Here is a 23,089-nt window from a genome sequence, read left to right as displayed (position 1 = left end):
ATTCCCCTGAGGGTCATCGTGTAAGGGAGGAAAAAGGCTTACAAATATAAACATTGATTTGTACAAGAGACACATGACACAGCTGCATCTAGAGATGCCCATTCAAGGGCTCAGGAAGCAAAACATTCCTTAAAGTAAGGTGGGACACCTTTAAGACCCTTCCAATCCTTACTGACTTGGTAAGGAAAAGCCCTAATGATGCCCTAATCAGTAAGTTTGACACAGGCAATATCCGCATGATATTTTGCACACCTCATTGATACAAGCTGCAGAGTCCTTAGCCAAGAGCAGGAGTCTTAGAAACTGCTTTAAAAATGAAAGCCAAGCAAGTCAGATTTGGTTCTAGATTTAGATCTTAAGAGCTGTCTCATATAATGTCTTGCTAATAATCCGGAAAAGGGCATGAACAGCACACTAAAACCTGACAGGACATAAAAAATGGAGCAAGGTACAGAATTAATATATAATCTACCAAGAGATATAATGGATTCCCCATCATTTGGAGTCTTTAAAATCAAGATTGGATGTCTTTGTGAAAGATACACGTAACCTTCACGAGCAGTTATGAGTTTGATGTAGGAGGTACTGGATTAAATTCTATGGCCTATATTATGCAGGTAGTGTGGCCTTAGAATGCATGAGCAGAAAACAAAATCTAGGAAGCAAGTTGGAAAAATATACTCAGCTACTTCTGGGAAAAATAATCCATCATACATATTCAAAAGGAGGGAGGCACCTGGAATTATTAATGCTGAAAGAGACCTGCGGGTGACAGTCAAGTAGAACTACATTTGTATTGTGATATAGCGACAAAAGAAAGAGCTGATACAGGTTTGGACAGCATTCAGAAAGGCAGAGCAAGCGGTAAACCTTCATTTCTGCATAGCCATGGGGCAACAATATTACATAGCATCACAAACATGAGGGATATAACTCGTAATAATGGGAATAAATTAAGAAAGGGCATGTTTAGGCTGAATATCGGGATGGGAAACTTTCTGACAGAGAAAACAGAGCTGGGGAATTGCCTCTTTATTATTACCTCTTCATTATTACTTGCTCCACCTGGCAGAAGGGTTACAAATTCATAAAAAATTGATTGACCTTATGGCAAGGAAGGTTCTTGATAACATATTGATGCGGCTTGGAAAAGTGAAGTACTATGCCATAATAATGGACTGCACTCCCAACATTAGTCACACGGAAAAGATGTCTTTTATAGTAAGATTTGTTGATGACACGGATGGCTGTATCCAAGTAAAGGAACACTTTATCTGTTTCCAGTCAGTGGATGACTCTACTGGAAAAGGCTTAACTCTTTGTGAACGTTCTGAATGAGAATAAAATAAAACTTCAGGACCGTCTCAGCCAAGGCTACAATAACAGCATGAATATGAAGGGAGGAACCATATGGCAGACCCCAGCATCGGTGGCGCCTAGCTACAGGCAGGCCAACAAAAAATATTATGTCCCAGCTAGGGAGACGGAATTCCTCTTCTCCCACCCTCCACCTAACTCCATTGTGGTGGACACTGAACTCTTGTGGCCATCTACACCAAATGAGGTCCACTCCCTATGACAGGGATTGGAAGTGTTTGGATCTCTTTGGGAGGAAAGCCTATTCCTCAGCCACGCTATAATTTCAAATTGCCAATTACAAAGCCCTCTGTCAACTATTCAAAACTTAATTTTATTGATCAGCAGCCTGAGTTGCACCACCATCAGTTCAAAGTCATCATTCAGGAGGATCAGCCAAGACAATGCTACAGTCTGCTGTCGATGCAGCAACACAGTGACCAGGCCTATCTCCACTGCAATGGTTATGCGATGTGCGTCGTGGCTACATCTGTTGGGCTTCCCTAAAGAGGTGCAGTCAACCGTCGAAGACCTTCCCTTTGAAGGCACAAAGCTCTTCACAGAGAAGATGAATGCCTCTCTTCATACCCTAAAAGAATCTAGGGCTATTCTCTGCTTGCTGGGCATCTGCATGCCAGGACAAAAGAGAAAACTTAATCTGCAGCCCCAGCACAAACCACACACCTCCCAATATCCAACTCAGTGCTATTACGAGCCACAGAAGTAAACTAAGTTCCCTAAACATAAACCATCTGGCCCATAGTCTTCCATGTTCGAACCATCTGCTTCCAATCATCAATTTTAATGCTTTGTTCAAGGCGTCGATAGAGTACTCCCCCCAACCACTGTAGCTGAACACTGTTTCCTGTCAATTTGGCTACCACAGATCTGTTTGCCACTTACCTGAACAAGAAATGTTCACGCTACTGCTCCAGAGAAGGGATGGGGCAACACTCTTTCTCCCTGGGGGCAGGGACCTTTTCTATGCCTTTCCTCTGTTCCTTCTACAGATGAAGGTCCTATTAAAAATAAAAAGAGAAGGAGCACACATCATACTGATTGCTCCTTACTTTGCTGAGACATACCTGTTATCCTTACCTGTTACAACTCGCGACTTGCCCGCCAGTGTCTCCAATCCACTCCATGCCTCCTCTCGTAGAACAAAGGATGCACCCTACATCCTGACCTGGGGATTCTTTGTGTCAAGGCATGGATCCTTCATGGTTCCAAAATATAGAGAGCTCCTGCTTGAAGGAGATACAAGACACATTGAAACAGTAGGAAGTCCTCAACATACCGGACTTAACCACAAAAGTGGTCCAGGTTTTGGATTTGGCGTACTTCTCATCAAATCTCCCTGACATCTGTGACTCTTCCAGAGATCTTAGACTATGTACTGACTCTAAAAAAAATTCTGAACTATCTCTCTGCTCCCTTGGTGGCTATAGAAGTTTTTCACCACCAAGTAGAGGATTACTCAGTGATATCACACCCGACCAACATTCTACTCCCATGTGGGACCTGAACCTGCTATTGAAAGGCCTGACTAGACCTCCCTTCGAACCTGTGGCCACCTGCTTGCTTGCATACCTTTCAGTGAAGACGATCTTCCTGATAGCAATCACATCGGCTAGGAAAATAGAAGAAATAGCGGCTCAGATGGTACATCCCCCCCATACACAGTATTCTTTCAGGACAAGGTTACTCTCAGGCCACGTCCAAAATTCATCCCTAAAGTAAGGGGATTCCACATGAACCAATTGATTCACCTTCCAATTTTCTATCACAAGCCTCACTGCGACAACAGGGAGGCTGTATTACACATGCGAGATGTCAGGAGGGCTCTAGCATATTACTTGGATAGGACAAACATTTTCAGGAGATCTCCTAAACGTTTCCTTTCTATTGCAGAAAGATCTAAGGGCTCAGCAATATCAGCCCAGAGACTCTCCAAATGGGTCTTGAACTGCATTAAACAAAGCTATCAGATCTGCAGATAGCATTCACACACACTCAAAGAGGTCAACCTCCTTATCTGTTGCCGCCTTCAGGAATGTCCCTATCTCAGAAATCTGTAGAGCAGCAACATGGGCATCAGTCCACACCTTCACAGAATATTATGCGATTACTGGGGACTCTGCCTCCAATGCCATCTTCAGCTCCACAGTATTGTCATTGTAGCTGACCCAACTCCAGTGTCCCAGCCCTCCAGGAGGGATACTACTCGGGAGTGACTTACAGTGGAGCACCCATAGGGACACTACTTGAAGAAGTTATTCACCTTGTGCAGTAACAATGGTTCTTCAAGATGTGTGTCCCTATGGGTGCCCCGCAACCCACTCTCCTTCCCACTAGTTCCGAGTTCTTGTCAATGACTCTGTGATAGAGAAGGACCGGCGGTGGGGGGGAAATTAACCTGCTCTTACTGGCTAGCCTCGTGGCAGGGCACGAAGAGAGTGCATTTGTGGGCCTAATGAGCACTGCTACTGATCAGTAGCACAGGGACACAAGCACACTTACAGTGGAGTCACCCATAGGGACACACATTTACTGCCCAAAGCGAGTAACTTCTTTTTCTTTCCATTGCCATGTCCCTCCTCTCTCTTCTTCAGCCTTCTTTCTTCCTACCCAATCATAGACCTTTTAAACTTTGCATTGTGACTTTCTCTGATGTTTAGATCACTCATACCATTCTCAGGATCATCTCTATGTGCTATAAACTGGCATAGCTGAAAATTGAAGTTGTGTTCATGGAGCATCTGATCTATGGAATTGTTTGCTTCTGAGTACGTTTTGACCCATAAAGTTAGTGGATTTGAAATTTAATTTTCACTAAGAATTGAAGAGTGCTTTAGAACAAACACATGCCAACCACTACAGATGGCAACCTTCAAATTCAAATGTGTAATTATTACACACACTGTATAATGTTAGATTTTGACAATCCCTGCATTTTGTAGGCTTGACATTTTTGCTAACAATTTCTTCTCATTAGGAGGCAGATTGCAGAAAAGGAAGAAAGACTTTATAAAAGGTAATTTATATTTCTCTCTGGTAGTGTGGGTGTAGTGCTAGACATAATTCCTTATGAAGTATGGTGTTCATTATGTAAATCATTATTGTATCCTTTCTTAAGCGTAGGAAGGGACATAATAATCTGCTAGAATGCCAAATGCTTTTGGCCAGAATTGAACATGGTCCATCATCCATAAATTATAATCATACATGCATGTGGGCGACTTATCGTTAAACTCTAATGTCTGTGTGAGAAGTGTGGGAGGTAATAAAAGCTTGCGCCATAGTGGTTAATATATGGAATATGTGTGTTCAGAAATTTGTTCTGAATGTATTTTGGGGTCCCTTTTAACTACAGCACTGATGTCTTAAATGAAGATTTTACTTAATCAGTTAATGGAGCAGCAATTAAACATTACAGCATTTATTTCTCTCATGCATGTCTGCACCTAATACTGATCAGTCTAGCTAGAGAGGCTTACAGAAACTGCTTGAGCATCTAAACTGGTTTACACATGGTTTTGGTACCGATTTAATTATTTTCATTAGGGACGTGAGACTTTCTACTGAAGTAGATGAATTGGGAATCCTGACTGTGATGTAGTCATATTGGTATAAAGATGTTTTATGCTGTGTGACAGGGTTGGGCCAGATGGCTACAGGAGAGTAATAGAAAGCAGATATATTAGCCCCAGGTTAAGTAGGTCCCTTTCCCCTGGGTAAGGGAACAGGGAAGGTTCCAGAACAATCAGAAACCTTCTGGAGACAATTAAGGCAGGCTAATCAGGGCACCTGGGTTTAAAACAGAGCTCATTTCAGTTTGTGGTGCGCATGTAAGGAGCTGGGAGCAAGAGGTGCTAGGAGCTGAGAGTGAGAACGCATACTGTTGGAGGACTGAGGAGTACAAGCATTATCAGACACCAGGAGGAAGATCCTATGGTGAGGATAAAGAAGGTGTTGGGAGGAGGCCATGGGGAAGTAGCCCAGGGAGTTGTAGCTGTTGCACAGCTTTTCCAGGAGGCAGTCTAGACAGCTGCATTCCACAGGGCCCTGGGCTGGAACCCGGAGTAGAGGCGGGCCCGGGTTCCCCCTAAACCTCCCAACTCCTGGTCAGACACAGGAGGAGTTGACCTGGACTGTGGGTTCACGAAAACGGCCAAACTGAGGGCTGCCGTGAAGCTCCAAGGCGAGCAAATCTGCCAATAAGCACAATACCCACCAAGGTAGAGGAGGAACTTTGTCACAACTTTCAGAGTAGCGGCTGTGTTAGTCTGTATTCGCAAAAAGAAAAGGAGTACTTTTGGCACCTTAGAGACTAACAAATTTATTTGAGCATAAGCTTTCGTGAACATCCAATGAAGTGAGCTGTAGCTCACGAAAGCTTATGCTCAAATAAATTTGTTAGTCTCTTAGGTGCCACAAGTACTCCTTTTCTTTTTGTCGCAACTAATATTGTAGTTTATCATCTTTCCCTTAAGGAAATAAGCTGTAACAGTGTAAGCACCCTTATACAGCTATACCCATGTCTATTCTTGAAGTGTTGTGGGGTCCTGGTTCATGACTAGGGCTTATAGATGCTACACTAATAGAAATTAATGATTATACCTGTATTGTTAGTGTTACATCATCTTTAGCTTATCCCTTGCTGGATCAATAACTGATTTACAAAGCGTCAGTACTATAGCATCTGAGTATCTCACAATCTTTTATTGTATTTTTTTTCCACATCATACATGTGTAATGTTATGGAAGTATATCAAGTCAATTTTGGGCGCACTATAAAAACACTCAATTACAATATAACAGGATGCTTCGGGGCTGGATAAACCTTTTGTTCCTTGGATTAATTCACATTTTAATTGTATAATATTGGTGCAAGTGGATTTGTGTGTAAAAAAGAAAGAAAGAAAGGAAGGATACCAGATCCTGTTCTGGAGTAGGGATTTTCTGCTTCTGAAAGAGAGAGAAATTGGTTGTGGCAAGACTTCACGTGTACAAAATTTGTAGTCTGCAGGGGGAGAGCAGTCTGAGACAAATTATTCCTGCCATGGATGGAGAAGTTTCCAGGCACCACAGATGTTGCAGTGGATCAGTTTAATTCTTCTTTTTAAAACAAATGTACCTAAAACTTCTGAAAGGCATATCTATAAATACTTTGAAATAAATTATTTGACTGCTTGACCAATAAATAACTTGTAAGTTTGTCAGGCAGGTTTGGGTTTGATTATAAGCTTCTAATGCACACTTTCATACAAGTCAGTGGCAAGTCCCTTTTTTAAAAAAAAAAAAGCTTTTGGAAAATATGAGATCTTGTGTTGAAAATAAAGACATGAGCTATTCAATATGAAGCCTATGGGTCTTTTCATTAATTTTTCAATACTGACTGGAAGATGTGGCTTATTTACTTGCCTTTTGGGGAAACTATAATTTTTATTATTGAACAATCAGGTCTTGTCTTGGAAGATCTTGTGGCATCTTGAGAGCTAATGAAATTATATGTGACAAGAGGCTGAAAGGAGAGAGGATTTTTAGTAGCACTGAAAACTATTTTTTGGTTTGTGCAGTTTCCATCCTGGCTTCACAGTTGTTCATACAATTCACAAATTACCTCTAAATTGGACGCTGGCTATTTTATGGTGCTGATTATTTTGGTGCCTTGCTGATTATAATATTTCTGTTAATATGATCCATCTTTTTGTTGGATTTTCATGCTTGCGTTCGTTTCTGCTTCAGAGCCAGTTCTCAAAATCATTGTAATTGAAAGTTTCCATATCCAGGGTGGAGTTATTCTCCAAAATGTAGGTCTCTTCTACTCTTGTGCATCCATCCATAAATTGGGACTGGAACTCACTCATTCTTTCTCTAATGCTTCTCTAGAATCATTACAGATTCTTAAAGCAAATTGGAATCATATATACATAGTAGCTGTCTGTAGCTTCAGCAAGGTTAGTCTGTCAGGTGACCTGTACTGTAGCCTCATGCAACTCTGCTTTTGTTTATATAAATAGTAATCAGGTGACTTGGACAATTTACTTTACATGGCCTCTGTTCCTTAGTCTTAATTCAAGAATTATTTCTGGAAACCAGTTTTATGTTCAGAAATACTCTTTCAGGCCCCAGTTCAGCAAGGTATGTTAGCAAGTGCAGAACTATGCACGGGAGTAGTCCCATTAGGGCCAAAGGGACTGTTCAGTGCTTGAAGTAATGCATGTGATCAAGTACCTTGCTGAATTATGGCTTCGATGAAGAAGACTCATGGTATTGTTTATTGCTCTGTTGACTAAGTGACTTGCCTAAGGTTGCACAGAAAGTCTGAGAACCAGAAAATTAATCCATAGCTCCTGAATCTCAGTCCAGTGCCTTAAACCACAAGACCACATATAGCACCCTCAATCCGAGGGCACCCAGATGTTTTACAGATTATCCAACAAGTGTATTTAGGTTTTACTCTCCTTTTATAGATGGTGGGGAAAGAGAGGAAACGAAAAGGTTGTGACCTGACTAAGATTACACAGTGAGTTGGCTTTAGAACCAGAATCCCAGAGTCCTGACTGCTAGTGCCATGTTGTAACCATTAGAACTTATTTCAAGATCTATTAAACTTACTGCTGTGTGTGTAATAACTTACTATATAAGGTCCCTGTTTCAAGAACTAAAATGGTTAACTTGTAAGGATGGGTCTGTAGCTGTACAGTACCTATTCTTTGCAAGGGTAATATTTTATGTTTTAAGTGCCGTATAATACTTGGGTAATCAATGTCATTTTTTTCCCTTCAAGGATGTTGGTAACATTACTGTCTCAGAATAACCTTTATTATGAGGTGTAAAAAACAATCATGTCAAATGTAATTCTAATTGATAAAAATACAATTAAGTATTTTGGTGTATGGCTATTGTGACAGACCCAGACCTGTGGGATATAGGGGTCTGGTAGAAGGCAAATATATTGGCCAGTGGATGAACAGTTTTCTGTTCCCTGAGTGACCAGAGCAGGGGCTGCCCTAGAGCAATCAGGAACCTGATAGAACCAATTAAGATAGGCAAGCTAATCAAGATACCAGGAGCCAATTAAGAACTTTCAAGATTCAGTTATGCCAGGCAAGCTAATCATAGAATCATAGAATGTCAGGGTTGGAAGGGACCTCAGGAGGTCATCTAGTCCAACCCCCTGCTCAAAGCAGGACCAATCCCCAACTGAATCATCCCAGCCAGGGCTTTGTCAAGCCTGACCTTAAAAATATCTAAGGAAGGAGATTCCACCACCTCCCGAGGTAACGCATTCCAGTGTTTCACCACCCTCCTAGTGAAAATTTTTTTCCTAATATCCAACCTAAACTTCCCCCACTGCAACTTGAGACCATTACTCCTTGTTCTGTCATCAGCTACCACTGAGAACAGTCTAGATCCATCCTCTTTGGAACCCCCTTTCAGGTAGTTGAAAGCAGCTATCAAATCCCCCCTCATTCTTCTCTTCCGCAGACTAAACAATCCCAGTTCCCTCAGCCTCTCCTCATAAGTCATGTGTTCCAGTCCCCTAATCATTTTTGTTGCCCTCCGCTGGACTCTTTCCAATTTTTCCACATCCTTCTTGTAGTGTGTGGCCCAGAACTGGACACAGTACTCCAGATGAGGCCTCACCAATGTTGAATAGAGGGGAACGATCACGTCCCTCGATCTGCTGGCAATGCCCCTATGTATACATCCCAAAATGCCATTAGCCTTCTTGGCAACAAGGGCACACTGCTGACTCATATCCAGCTTCTCGTCCACTGTAACCCCTAGGTCCTTTTCGGCAGAACTGCTGCCGAGCCATTCGGTCCCTAGTCTGTAGCGGTGCATGGGGTTCTTCCGTCCTAATTGCAGGACTCTGCACTTGTCCTTGTTGAATCTCATCAGATTTCTTTTGGCCCAATCCTCTAATTTGTCTAGGTCCCTCTGTATCCTATCCCTACCCTCCAGCGTATCTACCTCTCCTCCCAGTTTAGTGTCATCTGCAAACTTGCTGAGGGTGCGATTCACACCATCCTCCAGATCATTTATGAAGATATTGAACAAAACCGGCCCCAGGACCAACCCTTGGGGCACTCCACTTGATATCGGCTGCCAGCTAGACAGGGAGCCATTGATCACTACTTGTTGAGCCCGACAATCTAGCCAGCTTTCTATCCACCTTATAGTCCATTCATCCAGCCCATACTTCTTTAACTTGCTGGCAAGAATACTGTGGGAGACCGTGTCAAAAGCTTTGCTAAAGTCAGGGAACAACACGTCCACTGCTTTCCCCTCATCCACAGCGCCAGTTGTCTTGTCATAGAAGGCAATTAGATTAGTCAGACATGACTTGCCCTTGGTGAATCCATGCTGACTGTTCCTGATCACTTTCCCCTCCTCGAAGTGCTTCAGAATTGATTCCTTGAGGACCTGCGCCATGATTTTTCCAGGGACTGAGGTGAGGCTGACTCGCCTGTAGTTCCCCAGATCCTCCTCCTTCCCTTTTTTAAAGATGGGCACTACATTAGCCTTTTTCCAGTCGTCCGGGACTTCCCCCGATCGCCATGAGTTTTCACAGATAATGGACAATGGCTCTGCAATCACATCTGCCAACTCCCTTAGCACTCTCGGATGCAGCTCATCTGGCCCCATGGACTTGTTCTCGTCCAGCTTTTCTAAATAGTCCCGAACCACTTCTTTCTCCACAGAGGGCTGGTCACCTCCTCCCCATGCTGTGCTGCCCAGTGCAGTAGTCTGGGAGCTGACCTTGTTCGTGAAGACAGAGGCAAAAAAAGCATTGAGTACCTTAGCTTTTTCCACATCCTCTGTCACTAGGTTGCCTCCCTCATTCAGTAAGGGGCCCACACTTTCCTTGACTTTCTTCTTGTTGCTAACATACCTGAAGAAACCCTTCTTGTTACTCTTAACATCTCTTGCTAGCTGCAACTCCAAGTGTGATTTGGCCTTCCAATTTCACTCCTGCGTCCCCGAGCAATATTTTTATACTCTTCCCTGGTCATTTGTCCAATCTTCCACTTCTTGTGAGCTTCTTTTTTGTGTTTAAGATCAGCAAGGATTTCACTGTTAAGCCAAGCTGGTCGCCCTCCATTTTTACTGTTCTTTCTACACATCGGGATGGTTTGTCCCTGTAACCGCAGTAAGGATTCTTTAAAATACAGCCAGCTCTCCTGGACTCCTTTCCCCCTCATGTTATTCTCCCAGGGGATCCTACCCATCAGTTCCCTGAGGGAGTCAAAGTCTGCTTTTCTGAAGTCCAGGGTCCGTATTCTGCTGCTCTTCTTTCTTCCCTATGTCAGGATCCTGAACTCAACCATCTCATGGTCACTGCCTCCCAGGTTCCCATCCACTTTTGCTTCCCCTACTAATTCTTCCTGGTTTGTGAGCAGCAGGTCAAGAAGAGCTCTGCCCCTAGTTGGTTCCTCCAGCACTTGCACCAGGAAATTGTCCCCTACCCTTTCCAAAAACTTCTTGGATTGCCTGTGCACTGCTGTATTGCTCTCCCAGCAGATATCAGGGTGATTGAAGTCCCCCATGAGAACCAGGGCCTGCGATCTAGTAACGTCCGTGAGTTGCTGGAAGAAAGCCTCGTCCACTTCATCCCCCTGGTCCGGTGGTCTATAGCAGACTCCCACCATGACATCACCCTTGTTGCTCACGCTTCTAAACTTAATCCAGAGAACTCAGGTTTTTCTGCACTTTCATACTTGAGCTCTGAGCTGTCATACTGCTCCCTTACATACAGTGCAACTTCCCCACCTTTTCTGCCCTTCCTGTCCTTCCTGAACAGTTTATATCCATCCATGACAACAGTCCAGTCATCTGAGTTGTCCCACCAAGTCTCTATTATTCCAATCGCATCATAATTCCTTGACTGTGCCAGGACTTCCAGTTCTCCCTGCTTGTTTCCCAGGCTTCTTGCATCTGTGTAAAGGCACTTGAGAGAACTCGCTGATCGTCCCTCTTTCTCAGTATGAGGCAGGAGCCCTGCCCTCTTGCGCGCTCCTGCTTCCTCCCGGTATCCCACTTCCCCAATTACCTGAGGGCTTTGGTCTCCTTCCCCCAGTGAACCTAGTTTAAAGCCCTCCTCACTAGGTTTAAAGCCCTCCTCACTAATCAGGACACCTGGTTTAAAAAGGACCTCCCATCAGTTAGTGGGGGGCGCGCCAGGAGCAGGGAGTGAGAAGGCGTGCTGCTGGAGGAGTGAAGAGTTCAAGCGTGATCAGGCTTCAGGAGGAAGATCCTGCAGTGAGGATAAAGAAGGTGCTGGGGGAAAAGCCATGGGGAAGTAGCCCAGGGAGTTGTAGCTGTCACGCAGCTGATACAGGAAACATTGTGGACAGCTGCTATCCACAGGGCCCTGTGCTGGAACCCGGCGTAGAGGATGGGCCCGGGTTCCCTCCCATCCCCCCAACTCCTGATCGGACACAGGAGGAGTTGACCTGGCCTGTGACAAACACCAGAAGGGAAGGTCTAAATTGGAAAGGATCTGCGCTGTCCCCACCCACTAGGTGGGACACAGAGACTGTGGGGATTGTTCTCCATTCCCCCATGCTGGCCAGTGATGAGGTTAGCTGAGTGGACGGCAGGTTTGAGCCACTAGCACGAGTGGCCAAACTGAGGGCTGCCGTGAATCTCTGAGACAAGCAAATCCGCCAATAAGCACAGGATTCACGGAGGCAGAGGAGGAACTTTATCACGCTGTTTAAATATATGGAGTTTAAATTGTTTGTCAAAAGTGACTAAATAAACAACCAACCTCAGTAAATGTGATTACAGTAGGTAAAAGGGACCAGCCAAGAAGAAGAGAGAGTGAAAGAGGATCTGGAAGCTTTGGAAATGTGTCCAGTCAGTCAGGAAGTAGTCATGCCAAGACTTGGAGGCTGGAGCCTTGGTCTAGTCTCTCTGGTGCCAGTGATGTACAGGGGTCGGTCACAAGACCTTGCTATCTTAACTCACCCTGTCAGTTCTGTACACTGCAGCTGGAGATAGCTTATTAGACAGAGGATGTAAGTACTTGAAGAGCTTGGCAATGATACCAGTTTGTCTGTTTTTCATGAAGTTAACTGAAACTGACAATTGCACAAATAATAAGTGAACACTAGGAAAAAATGCAGTATTTTCACAGATATTAAAATATTCATATCCATCTACACAAAACCATTTATTCATTAAAAATCAGTTCTCTATAAAAGTGACAGCCACAGATTTTGAAGGCCTACAAAGGTTTTGTATAATATACTGAAGGGTTTGTGTGCACGGGCTTTCAAAACAGTGGCACAAGATAGAGCTTAGCTAGAAATTGAAACATTCAGTTTATGAAAAGAAAGTGGATCAGGTAGGTAAGAGAGCAGTGTGCAGTCTTTCAGTCTTGAAGACGATAATGTAACTTGAAGCAACATCCAGTGCCTGATCTAGTCTGGTGGGGAATCAAAATTGTGGTAAGCTAGTAATTTCTGTTTCTCTAAGTGTAGGCTTAGAAATACCGTAAACAGTATAATCTAAGACTGAGTCATAGAAAATACCCCATATGTACTTCCAAACATCTCTCACAGAGAGCTGACACCAGACCTTTAATGACAACCATCATTATGAAATGTTTATGAAGAGGAGAAGCCAAAGGGATCCCTTGCCCTGTGGTAACAATTTGTGGACAGTGAAGGAAAGACAAGACCTTTAGGAGGTCTTAAGGTCTGAGAATGTGCATGAAAAAATGTTAAGACAAATATGATTTCAACACTGTCCTGTGGGGAAAATGCAAATCCTTGTATACAGTCAGACCTTACCCTTGATTAATATATTTAAGTGCAATTGGCAAATATCAAATCATTGCCCAGAACCAAAACTTTCTTTTTATTATTTTCTAATTCAAGGTTTAACTGCCGAAGTTGGTGAAAGTTGGCACGCACTTTCCATGTTTTCAGTGTTGTGCTATTTTTCGTCTGTATTTTTGTTTGTGTAAAATATGTATAAAAATAATGCTTGGAATCAGATTCCATTTTGTCTAAGGGTCTGTACCCTATTAAGTTTTACATATTTAAATATGCTGCTGCAAATCCATTGAACGTGACCTCCCTACACCTCCCCTCTCAGCCCCCCCAAAAAGAAGGGATTTAATAGGAATTAGATCAGGGAGGCCAACCTGAGCCTAAGAAGGAGCCAGAATTTATCAATGTACATTGCCAAAGAGCCACAGTAATACATCAGCAGCCCCTGATCCGCTCCCCCTCCACCCGCTCCCAGCGCCTCCCACCCACTGGCAACTCCACCGATTAGCGCCTCCCCCTTCCTCCCCGTACCTCCCAGTCATCTCTTTCGTGGCATGCAGGAGGCTCTGAGGGTGTGGGGGGAGAAGTGAGGGCATGGCAGGCTTGGGGAGATGGCGGGAAGGGGTGGAGTGGGGGCAGGGCCCGTGGCAGAGCCAGAGGTTGAGCAGTGAGCACCCCCCGGTACATTGGAAAGTACATGTACCTCCAGCCCTGGACTTCATGCCTATATAAGGAGCGACATATTAACTTCTGATGAGCCACATGTGGCTCCGGAGCCACAGGTCGGCCACCCCTGGATTAGATAGATCAGAGGATTGATAATGGGGTATCATGTTTTTCATCTCCATGTCACTGGTTTCAATCCAGCCTGGGTGACTAGTGACAGAAAGTTGTTACCATCTGATGTCTGTGGCGTTGATTTCAGTTCTTAGAGCCAAGCAAGAGGCAGCCATGAATAGAAAACAACCTATCAGCACTGGCAATCATTTAAGTTCTTCTTGAAGAAACAACAGGGAGACCAAGGACTAGACTCACTCAGCCTTAGAGGTAGTCCCATGCAGTCAAGGTTGAGGCAAGTTGTGGTGAAGATTTTACTCGTTTGACCATGATACACCTGTTCTAGGAATAGGACTTCAATCTGCAGGCCAATCACTGTAGCACCATTGTCGGAACCAAAATCTCGCACACATACACACAAGTGCCATTTCCATCATCTTATTATTTGTATTATAGGCAGAGCTAGTAGTGATTTCCATGGGCAGGGTTACCTGATACTTTATATAATGAGACTCCATTTTAAGTTGTGTATAACTTTGCCAAACTTTAACTATTTGAGTTGAAATTTTCCATGCTGGGTGTCTGCCTCAGACTAAATTTTTGGGGATAATTTGAACAAAAATGGTTCTGCCATTTCTGAGAATAAGGTTAAGGAAAAATGTTTTAACAATTTAACATTGGAAAGCAACTGTTTTTGTTGAGAAGCTCTGGTGCCTGCATGAAGTGGAACTGCACTTGAGATTTGGCATATCAGGGCTCCCCTGGGGACAAGGATGTACTATTTGCTATCCCCACGAAAATCTACCCAAACTTGGCAAAGTTATAAGCTTCTGAAAAATAGCTGTTTGCACATGCTCAGTAGAGGGAGCTGGGAGAAAAATAGTCTGAACACTTCATGAAAACGGAATGCGTCCCACCCCTACAAAGCACCATGACAACCACACTGAACATACGTGCGCCCTTAGAGTTCACCGAGCATGCTCCAACCCCAGGGCTGCAGGAGCTTAGTAATTGCTCTTTATGGTTAGCTGGGGACCTGTGACTCCAAGCAGCAGAACTGAGACCATGGAGACTGTCTTCTCTGTACTCTTAATTCCCCCTGCTGATACCTGGCATCACGGAAGAGGAAGTTGCCTGAGTGGAATATAGAGGGGTGAGGAGGAGAAGAGGAATAGGGGCAGGACAATTAAGGCTGCACAAGCATTCTTAATTTTGGCATTTCCTAACTTCCGAGTACTTGACTGTGGCACCTTAACCTCTTTTAGTATAGGTATTTTGTAATGGATAGGCACTGCTGCGTAAGGGAAAGAGAGGGTTGTGCAGATTTGTTTTCAGCTGTATCTTTAATCTTAGGGAAATCCATAAAATTCTTGCATAGGATCAAATAATTTTTCCGAGGCAGAATTCACTTTCAGTGAGTGGGACTTCCTAGTGAGCAAAATTGCTTGCACAGGAAGCCTTTCTACTGGTATTGCACTTGGATGCCCTTGGGATGGCTTTCAAAGGTACTGTGTTTCATTTCCAGCTTTTCTGTCCAGTGATGTGAGAGAGCATCACTGTTTGAAGCAACTATTGGTGCATCCCAGGCTGTCCAGCAAGGACTGCTATAGTGAAATTCATCCATTCATTTGCCTGTGGAGGTCAACAAAGTTTCTCAGTGTCTTCCTCTTGCTGACATTCTAGGAATCATAAATCTTCTGAAAAAAGATTAGCCACAAATTATTTTGGTTGTAGGCTGACTTCTTCAATTTTCGTCTGCCTTTTAAAAGTTTTTTGCAGTGTTGTTGTAGCCATGTTGGTCCCAGGATGTTAGCAAGACAAGGTGGGTGAGGTAATAGCTTGTTTGTGCCAACTTGTGTTTAGCGAGAGAGGCAAGTACCTTTCCCAGTCCAGAAAAAGAGCTCTGTGTAGGTCAAAAGCTCGTCTCTTTCATCCACAGAAGTTGGTTTAATAAAAGATATTACCTCACCCACCGTGTCTCTTTAATAAGTTACACTTGCTTGGTGGGAAGCCTGTGGCAGTACTTCAGGAATCCTGCTTTCTTTATTAGTGCAGACTAGAGCTTTTGCTGGGGGGAAGGCTTTTGCTGAGGAAAGCATGCTGACTTACAGGATATTCTAGAAGTAGGGTATCAACCTGTGCATTGACAGTAACTAGTGGTGGTCATTAAAAGACTTTCCACCTGCCCTCTCAAATGGGAACTGACACAGTTCTCTATGAATTTGTGATTTAGATAACACATGCTTGGAGCACTGTAGACCCACATTGTACCATAAATAATTTGGGGGCAAGGGAATTGGGATAAATCCAGACCATCCTCTGAAGTAAGACAAAGTTCTAAAACTTTTACCTGTGTGTAATTTAATAACAAGAGAGCAGACTTTCAGTAGTGCTCAGTATCCAGCAGCTCTGGTTGTTCTAGTGCAAATTTTAGGAAGATGATTGCTTGAAAATCCAGCCTCTTCACCTAGGTACCCAAACAAGGACTGCTTGCTCTTGAAATCTGGTCCCACTTGTGGATGCTGAGCACTTTTGAAAATCTCGACCCAAAGAATTTTTAGTTTTCATTCTCTGAAGATTTAGAAAGATTCAAAATATTCCCTTAACTTTAGGAAGCCAAGTTATTTCAAAACGTAAAACCTCGGTACCTGATTTCAATTCATCACATTTCTCTAGCTATCTTTGACGTGGTTACACTGAAATTATTGTTGGGTGTAGCATAACATGATCACTGTGGCTATGTCCTCGACAGCTTCAGATTAGTCTATTATCTCTCTCATAATTATCAAGCTACAGTATTTGTAGCTGCTTTAGTGTAATAAAATCACCTAGGACAATTGTATTCTGCTTTCCATAGCCCTTCTTTTCTTGAGTGCTACTTAGCCCTGGTCTACACTAGGACTTTAGGTCGAATTTAGCAGCGTTAAATCGATGTAAACCTCCACCCGTCCACACGATGAAGCCCTTTATTTCGACTTAAAGGGCTTTTAAAATCAATTTCCTTACTCCACCCCGACAAGTGGATTAGCGCTTAAATCGGCCTTGCCGGGTCGAATTTGGGGTACTGTGGACACAATTCGACGGTATTGGTCTCCGGGAGCTATCCCAGAGTGCTCCATTGTGACTGCTCTGGACAGCACTCTCAACTCAGATGCATGATTGTTTGCCGTTGCTCTGACGCAGGGAGGGGCAACTGACGACACGGCTTACAGGGTTGGCTTACAGGGAGTTAAAATCAAAAAAGGGGGTGGCTTTACATCAAGGAGTATCTCAGGCAGGACTTCACGGAGGGTTCCAATAAGAAATGGTGCACCTAAGTTATTGTTCTTATTGGAACAAGGAGGTTAGTCTGGCCTCTGATTGATACATGGCTAGATTTACCTCGCTGCATCTTCTCTGTGAGTGACTGCAGTGTGACCTAGAGGAATGAGTCCCCTAGGCGGGGGAGGGGGGCTTTGCAAATGAGTACAAAACAGATCTGGTCGATGTCTTGTTTTGATCCACTCCATCTATCTTTTACATCTTTGGCTGGCAGCAGACGGTGCAGAAGGACTGCATGCCATCCACATCTCATGGCTGCTCGGCAGAAGATGGTACAATAGGACTGCTAGCCATCCTCATCTCTTGCCTGCCCGGCAGAAGATGATGCAATAGGACTGCTAGCAATCCGTATCACCTGCCTGCTCACCATAAGACAGTTCAATAGGACTGACTGCAGGACTAAAGAGAATGACCTGATCAAGTCACTCCAAATTTAGTCCCTGCGCCCATGTCTGCCCAGGCGCTCCTGATCGACCTCACAGAGGCGACCAGGAGCACCTCGGACATGACGATGACGGCTACCAGTCCTATTGCACCGTCTGCTGCCACAAGGCAATGGGTTGCTGCTGCTGTGTAGCAATGCAGTACCGCATCTGCCAGCACCCAGGAGACATACGGTGACAGTGAGCTGAGCGGGCTCCATGCTTGCCGTGGTATGGCATCTGCACAGGTAACTCAGGAAAAAAGGCGCGAAATGATTGTCTGCCCTTGCTTTCACGGAGGGAGGGAGGGAGGGAAGGGGGCCTGACGATATGTACCCAGAACCACCCGCGACAATGTTTTAGCCCCATCAGGCTCTGGGATCTCAACCCAGAATTCCAATGGGCAGCAGAGACTGTGGGAACTGTGGGATAGCTACCCACAGTGTAACACTCCGGAAGTCGACTCTAGCCTTGGTACTGTGGAAGCACTCCACCAAGTTAATGCACTTAATGCACTTAGAGCATTTTCTGTGGGGACACACACACACTCGAATATATAAAACCAATTTCTAAAAAACCGACTTCTATAAATTCGACCTAATTTCATAGTGTAGACATACCCTTAGTGAAACAGGTTTATTATACTGTTAACTCTTTCCTCCTCTCCCTGCCCCCCCCCCACCTGGAGTCTTTTGTCATATGCTAAGATTGTAAGCTCGCTAGGGCAGACATTAGCTTTTTTCTTTATTACATGTGTTTAGATTGCCTAGCACTGGGGCTCCAGTTCCTAGATTTCACTGCAAATAATAAAACATAATGTAACGGAGAGAAATTTGGCTTGCTATTTTTTGTTTTAACCAAAAATTTCTCTGGTGCTAGTAGATTAAGTTAAAATTTTCCTTTGAATTTTTAAATATGCCAATAGTAGGGTTGAAGTTATCTACGTTCATTTAAAATATATCTACACTTTGGTCATGATATCCATTTAAAAATGTTTCTGTAGCAATCCAATCCACTTGATCTGTTACTTTAAATACCTTCTAAAATGAAAGTAAATGTGAAAAAACTGGATTTGAATTGAGTGCCAATATTTCTCATTTTTCCCAGAAAACTCTGCAGAATAACCTTTTTAAATATAGATGGATTTTCTTCTGTCCTTCCCCTTGAATCTGCTTTAAACACAAATTGGTAAAGGTGAATTTGGAAGGTAAAAGACTTGCAAATTTTAGATATCAAGAACCTATTATACAAACATTTCCTGATGTTTTACTGGGAAACAACAGTTATTTATAGGTTTTTATATAGTCAGTTTACATGTTTGGATCCTTTTTCTCGTAAATTTGTTGTCTGTACTTTTCCTCCTTTGTCCAGTCTCTGAAGCATGTGTTGTTTTTGGTAGTATTTTTCTCCATCAGACCAGCTGGATCATTTTGTTTTCACAGTCAATACTGCAAATAAATGTTGCTGTCTTTTGCCAGGAGAAATTTTTTGACATGCTATGTTTCTCTCTCTTGTTTCTGTCTGATAACCATTGATAGATCATATTATTGATTCTAAATGTAGTTACACATAGCTACAATGTGCTCTCCCTCCCTGCCCCTCCGAAACCAAACAGAAAACCGAAAAGGAGGAGTCACAAAGTAGGACAGTGCGTAGAAGCCAGGGGAGTTTTCTATAAAATTTCCTCTTTCTTATGTCTCATTTTGTGGTTTTCTTTTTGGCTTGGGGTTTACTGTTCTGAGACCTGATAGCTGATGGAGTCAGTTATTATGTAATTGAATCCCAAACTAGGTGGATTGCAGTCTTTCCCATACTTCTCACAGACTTTTAATCTCGATCAGCAGCAGCACCTTCCCAGGTTTCTAAGGTTTAAAAGCAGCCTTAATGTGGTGATACTATGTTTTTGTGTAAGGTTGTAAAACTTTCTTTATTATTTGTATTTTGTTAGTAGCTGTGGGCCTCAGTTAGGGATCTCTGTGTTAGGCATTGTACAAGTGTGTAACAAAAAGATGGTCCCTTTCCCAAAGATCTTACAATCTTCGTATAAAATGAGAGACAATAGGTGGATCCAATGAACAGAAAGGGGGAGCACAAGTAAACAATGACAGGATTGTGTGGTGTGATAAGCAATGGTCTAGCACATTAGCTGTTTAGCCTTTGTTGTGTTTTTCTTCCTGTTACTATTAATTGTAAACTAAGATACAAAAAAAATGAAACTAATTTAGGCCCAGTTCAGCAAAGACACACAAGCATGTGCATAGTGCCTACATTGATGAATTAGGTCCTTTTTTGGAAAGAACAGCTGTTCTTACTCAGCCTGTTGTCATTTTGTCTACACTGATTGAGAGTGAGTTGATGGTTTCACTGTTTGTTCCATATTCAGTTTTATAATTTGGTAGTTTTAAAACTTTTTGAATTGGAGTTTGTCATACAGTTTGCCTGTCCGATGCAATTTTTTCAGATGGGTATCTCATGATATGCTCACTACTCTGAAGCATGCTCTAGATAGGAAACATGTTGGGGTTTGGGGTTGTTATGGTATCTCTTGCATGACATTACAACTAGAAACAGGATTATCCTTCTCTGTGGCTATGTGTAAACCAGGGATATAGATCATGTTTAAAAATGGGTTAACTAACATGTTTTAAGTGACATCTTTAAGCACTAATATAGTCAGAGTTAAGGCCTATCATCTCGTCTGATCTCCTGTATATCACAGGCCCACAACACTACCCAGCATCCATGCACTAAACCTTCTTCTTTTTTCTTCTTTTTCCTTTATGCCACTTCTCCTCGTGAGGGCCACAGTGGCAGCATGGAGAGTAGGGAAGATCAGACCTCCCTTTCCTCCGTAACAGGTTCCAGCTCCTCCTGGGGGATTCCCAAGCGTTCCCAGGCCAGCCAGAGATATAATCCCTCCAGCGTGTCCTGGGTTGGCCTGAAGGCCTTCTCCCAACAAGTGAAATTGGACCAAAGAATTACAGCCCACAAGAGACTAGACTAGTATGTGCTACATGCAGAGAACAGGAAGGACCAAGGTACACCAGTTTCTGAGGCCCCCAAAATGCCAGGGAAATGATTAAGTGAGATATACCCAGATAATCCTGGCAAGTGACCAACACCCACATACTGCAAAGGAAGACGAAAACCCCACAAGGTCACTGCCAGTTTGACCTGGGGGAAAATTTATTCCCAACCCCACATATGGCAATCAGTTAGACCCTAAGCATCAGAGAAAGAACTAGCCAGCCAAGCACTTGAGAAAGGGAGAGGGGGAAAGAGAGAGAGAGAGAATGCTTGGTGCCACCTAAGGGCCCTGGCCCTCCCCATCCAATGTCCCATGTCAGCCATGGCCATTCCTGATGCTTCAGAGGAAGGATATTTGAAAAATACCCACAATGCATTACTTGGAGAAGGTGGGAAATCTCTTCCTGGCCCTTGCAGGTGATATTCTGAAACTCTGAAGTTGAGTTCTTAGAGCTGAAGGGAAAGTGAACCCAGGGCTGCGAAACCCTGCCCCCTACCATCACAAACAACCCTGTCATACAATCACACTCATAAATTTGTCCAGCTCTGATTAAGTTGTTAATCCTCTCAACTCCCATTGGGAGGTTGTTCCAGAATCCCACTCTTCTAAACTTCTTCTAATTTCCACCCTGAATTTGTTCATGGCCAGTTTATATCCATTTGTTTTTGTGCCATCATTGTTATTTAGCTTAAATAGCTCTTCATCCTCCCTGGTATTCAGCCCCCTAATGAATCTAGAGAGAGAACAATCATATCCCCTCTTAGCCTTCTTTTTGTTAGACTAAAGCCAATGTCTTCCAGTCTCCTATCAAAAGATAGGCTCTCCATTCCCTTGGTCATCCTAGTAGCTGTTCTTTGCACCTGTTCCAGTTTAAATTTGTTTTGAGCATGGATGACCAGAATTGTACACAGTATTTCAGATGTCGTCTTACTAGTGCCTTCTAGAAAAGCATTAATACTTCTTTATCTCTCCTGGAAATGCCTGGCCTAATAGATTCTAGGACTTCGTGTCTTTTTCGGAATCACATTACAGTAGTGGTTTATAGTAATTTTGTGATTGACCCACACACCCAGGTTTCTCTGACTTACAGCTAATGAGCCTCCACCTTATAGCAGAAATTCTTATTATTAGACCCTACATGCATTACCTTAAACTTTGTACTAATGAATTTCATCCCATTTCTGTCATTCCAGTCTTCAAGTTCATTCAGATCTTCCATTATAATATTCTGATCCTCCTCTTTAGTAATGATGACTTCCAATGTTGTGTCACCAGCAAATTTCATTTTTTGACTCCTACTTTTTGTGCCAAGGTCATTAATAAAAATATTGAATGAAATTGGACCCAAGACTGATCCTTCTGAAACTCCACTAGTAAGCTCCCTCCAGTCCAATAGTTCATTTCTTAGCACATCCTGTTGCCTTCTCCCTAGCTGTGACCAGCTAACACTGTTCCACAGGAGTTCAATACAATAGTGTTTAAAAATGTTTTTGTTAGGACTGTAGATTAATCACAGTTATGACATGTGATTAACTCAAAAAAATTAATTGTGACTTAAAAATTAATCATAATTAATCGCACTGTTAAACAATAGAATACCAATTGAAATTTATTAAATATTTGTGGGTGTTTTTCTACATTTTCAAATATATAGATTTCAGTTGCAACAAAGAATACAAAGTGTACAGTGCTCAATTTATATTAATTTTGTACTGTAAAAATGATCAACAAAATAGTATTTTTTCAGTTCACCTCATACAAGTACTCTAGTGCAATCTCTTTGTCATGAAAATGCAATTTACAAATGTAGATTTGTTTTTACATAACTGCACTCAAAAACAAAACAATGTACAACTTTAGAGCCTACAAGTCCACTTGGTCCTACTTCTTGTTCAGCAATCGCTAAGAGAAACAAGTTTGTTTATATTTATGGGAGATAATGCTGCCCACTTTTTATTTACAATGTCACATGAAAGTGAGAACAGGCATTCGCATGGCACTGTTGTAACTGGTGTCGCAATATATTTACATGCCAGATGTGCTAAAGGTTCATATGCCTCTTCGTGCATTAATTAAATTTGTGACTGAACTCCTTGAGGGAGAATTGTATGTCTCCTGCTCTATTTTACCTGCATTCTACTATATATTTCATGTTATAGCAGTCTCGGATGATGACCTAGTACATGTTGTTCATTTTAAGAACTCTTTTACTGCAAATGTGACAAAATGCAAAGAAGATACCAATGTGAAATATCTAAAGATAGCTGTAGTACTCGACCGAAGATTTAAGAATTTGAAGTGCTTCCAAAATCTGAGAGGGATGAAGTGTGGCGCATGTTTTCAGAAGTCTTAAAAGGGCAACGTTCTGATGCGGAAACTACAGATCGCAAACC

At 42.9% G+C, this 23,089-nt stretch overlaps 1 protein-coding gene across 4 annotated transcripts in view; it reads left to right on the top strand.

Annotated features, from left to right (window-relative positions):
• DYM (dymeclin) overlaps positions 1-23,089 on the top strand; it is a 389,895-nt gene that overhangs the window by 141,178 nt on the left and 225,628 nt on the right. The window contains exon 8 of one of the 4 annotated variants that reach the window (XM_078852706.1): positions 4,352-4,390. The exons of the other annotated variants lie outside the window; for them this stretch is intronic. Within the exon in view, the coding sequence (XP_078708832.1) occupies positions 4,352-4,390 (39 nt within the window). The remainder of the gene's footprint in view (positions 1-4,351; positions 4,391-23,089) is intronic. 4 annotated transcript variants of the gene reach the window in all.

The sequence above is a fragment of the Lepidochelys kempii genome, chromosome 5, assembly GCF_965140285.1.
Source record: "Lepidochelys kempii isolate rLepKem1 chromosome 5, rLepKem1.hap1, whole genome shotgun sequence".
Lineage (NCBI taxonomy): Eukaryota > Metazoa > Chordata > Testudines > Cheloniidae > Lepidochelys > Lepidochelys kempii.
Note: the sequence above shows the minus strand (reverse complement) of the source record. Positions and strands in the feature narration are given on the sequence as shown.